We start from the raw sequence: 1424 nt of genomic DNA on the forward strand, positions 1-1424 counted from the left end.
GTCAAGGTAGAGCTCCTTGTTATGTTGTGAGATGTTCTTAGCTAACACCACAAAATGTACTTGATATTGCCATGTAAACATGTATGGTATTATGGTATGCAGTATATCATGACAATCACATGTCATAGTCATCCTGTTTTCAGCATCATTATGACATTATGAACTGATGATCTTAATCTTAAAAAAATTCAGCATATTGATGCATACTGGCAGAGATGATGAATTACACTGTCAGAGATGACTTTCAGGAGGCTTTGGCGAAAAATCTTGTCATTGTTGTCCTGGGAGTTTTGATCAACAGCATCAATTGGATCATAGTTATGACTTACTTGAATAACTCTGTTTTTCACACTGACACAAGATATATCCTTTACATACATTTAGTGATAAATGATATGATCATGGTATCTATATCTGTAACACTGTATGTTTTGACTTATGCCTATCCAATTTTTAACATATCCATCTGTTGCACTTTGACTGTGATTGCTTCAACAACCCACAAGATTACACCGCTTAATCTGGCTGGAATGGCTATTGAGCGTTACATTGCCATATGCAAACCTCTTCATCATGGTCAGATCTGCACGGTGCACAGGACATATATTCTCATTGGCCTCATCTGGTGGGTCGGCTTCATACCTGGACTAACTGATATTGTCATTCTCCTCATAACCAAGCCTATGAGCTTTTTTTCCACTACAATCTTCTGTTATCCCCTAATTTTATACAAGTCAGAATATTACCAGGTTAAGACAAAGGTTCTCCAAGCTCTTTACTTGTCATTTGTGTGGTTGATACTGATCTGCACTTACTTTAGGATATTTGCTGTCGCAAAAAAAGCTAAAGGAGATTCTTCAGCCAAAAAAGCCCATAACACGATTATGTTGCACGGTGTACAGCTTTTTCTGTGTATGTTGTCCTATGTTAGTCCTGTTCTTGATATGATATTAGTTCCTTTTTTCCCCAACGATAGGTCAAAGATAACATTCTTTAGCTATTTGATTACGAGTATAGTCCCAAGACTGTTAAGCTCTCTGATATATGGAATTAGGGATCAAACATTTTCCAAGCGTATGTCAATTTACTGTTTTTGCAAGCTGAGCATTGTTAAAGTGAAGCCTCAGAGAAAACTGTATCCTGGATTATCTACTCAATAATAAAGAGCAAGAACAATATACTTTATCTGTCTGCAACTATTTTCTTTAAGTAACTGTTTGTTATTGTTATTGTCACCCAACTTTTTTTTGTCTAGGAGGGGGTCACCCAACTTTTGTATTCATGAAAACAGCAAAAAATCAAAGTGGCTTGTTTGACTGTTCTGTCGCCATATAACGTTCTCTTTCGTTCCATAGCTGTCAACATTGAACATTGAAAATAGCCTAAGGGAGATTTCCCGGGTTTCTCACCCAAAATACGGGAAA

The 1424-nt window shown here is 36.8% G+C and overlaps 1 protein-coding gene across 1 annotated transcript; it reads left to right on the forward strand.

Annotated features, from left to right (window-relative positions):
• The first annotated feature begins 209 nt into the window (after window positions 1-209).
• LOC125301714 (odorant receptor 131-2-like) lies at window positions 210-1160 on the forward strand. Its single transcript, XM_048254418.1, has one exon. It carries the CDS (start codon window positions 216-218, stop codon window positions 1158-1160), a length of 945 nt encoding a protein of 314 aa, XP_048110375.1. The 5' UTR covers window positions 210-215.
• The last annotated feature ends 264 nt before the right edge of the window (window positions 1161-1424 follow it).

Source organism: Alosa alosa, chromosome 10 (assembly GCF_017589495.1).
Source record: "Alosa alosa isolate M-15738 ecotype Scorff River chromosome 10, AALO_Geno_1.1, whole genome shotgun sequence".
NCBI lineage: Eukaryota > Metazoa > Chordata > Actinopteri > Clupeiformes > Clupeidae > Alosa > Alosa alosa.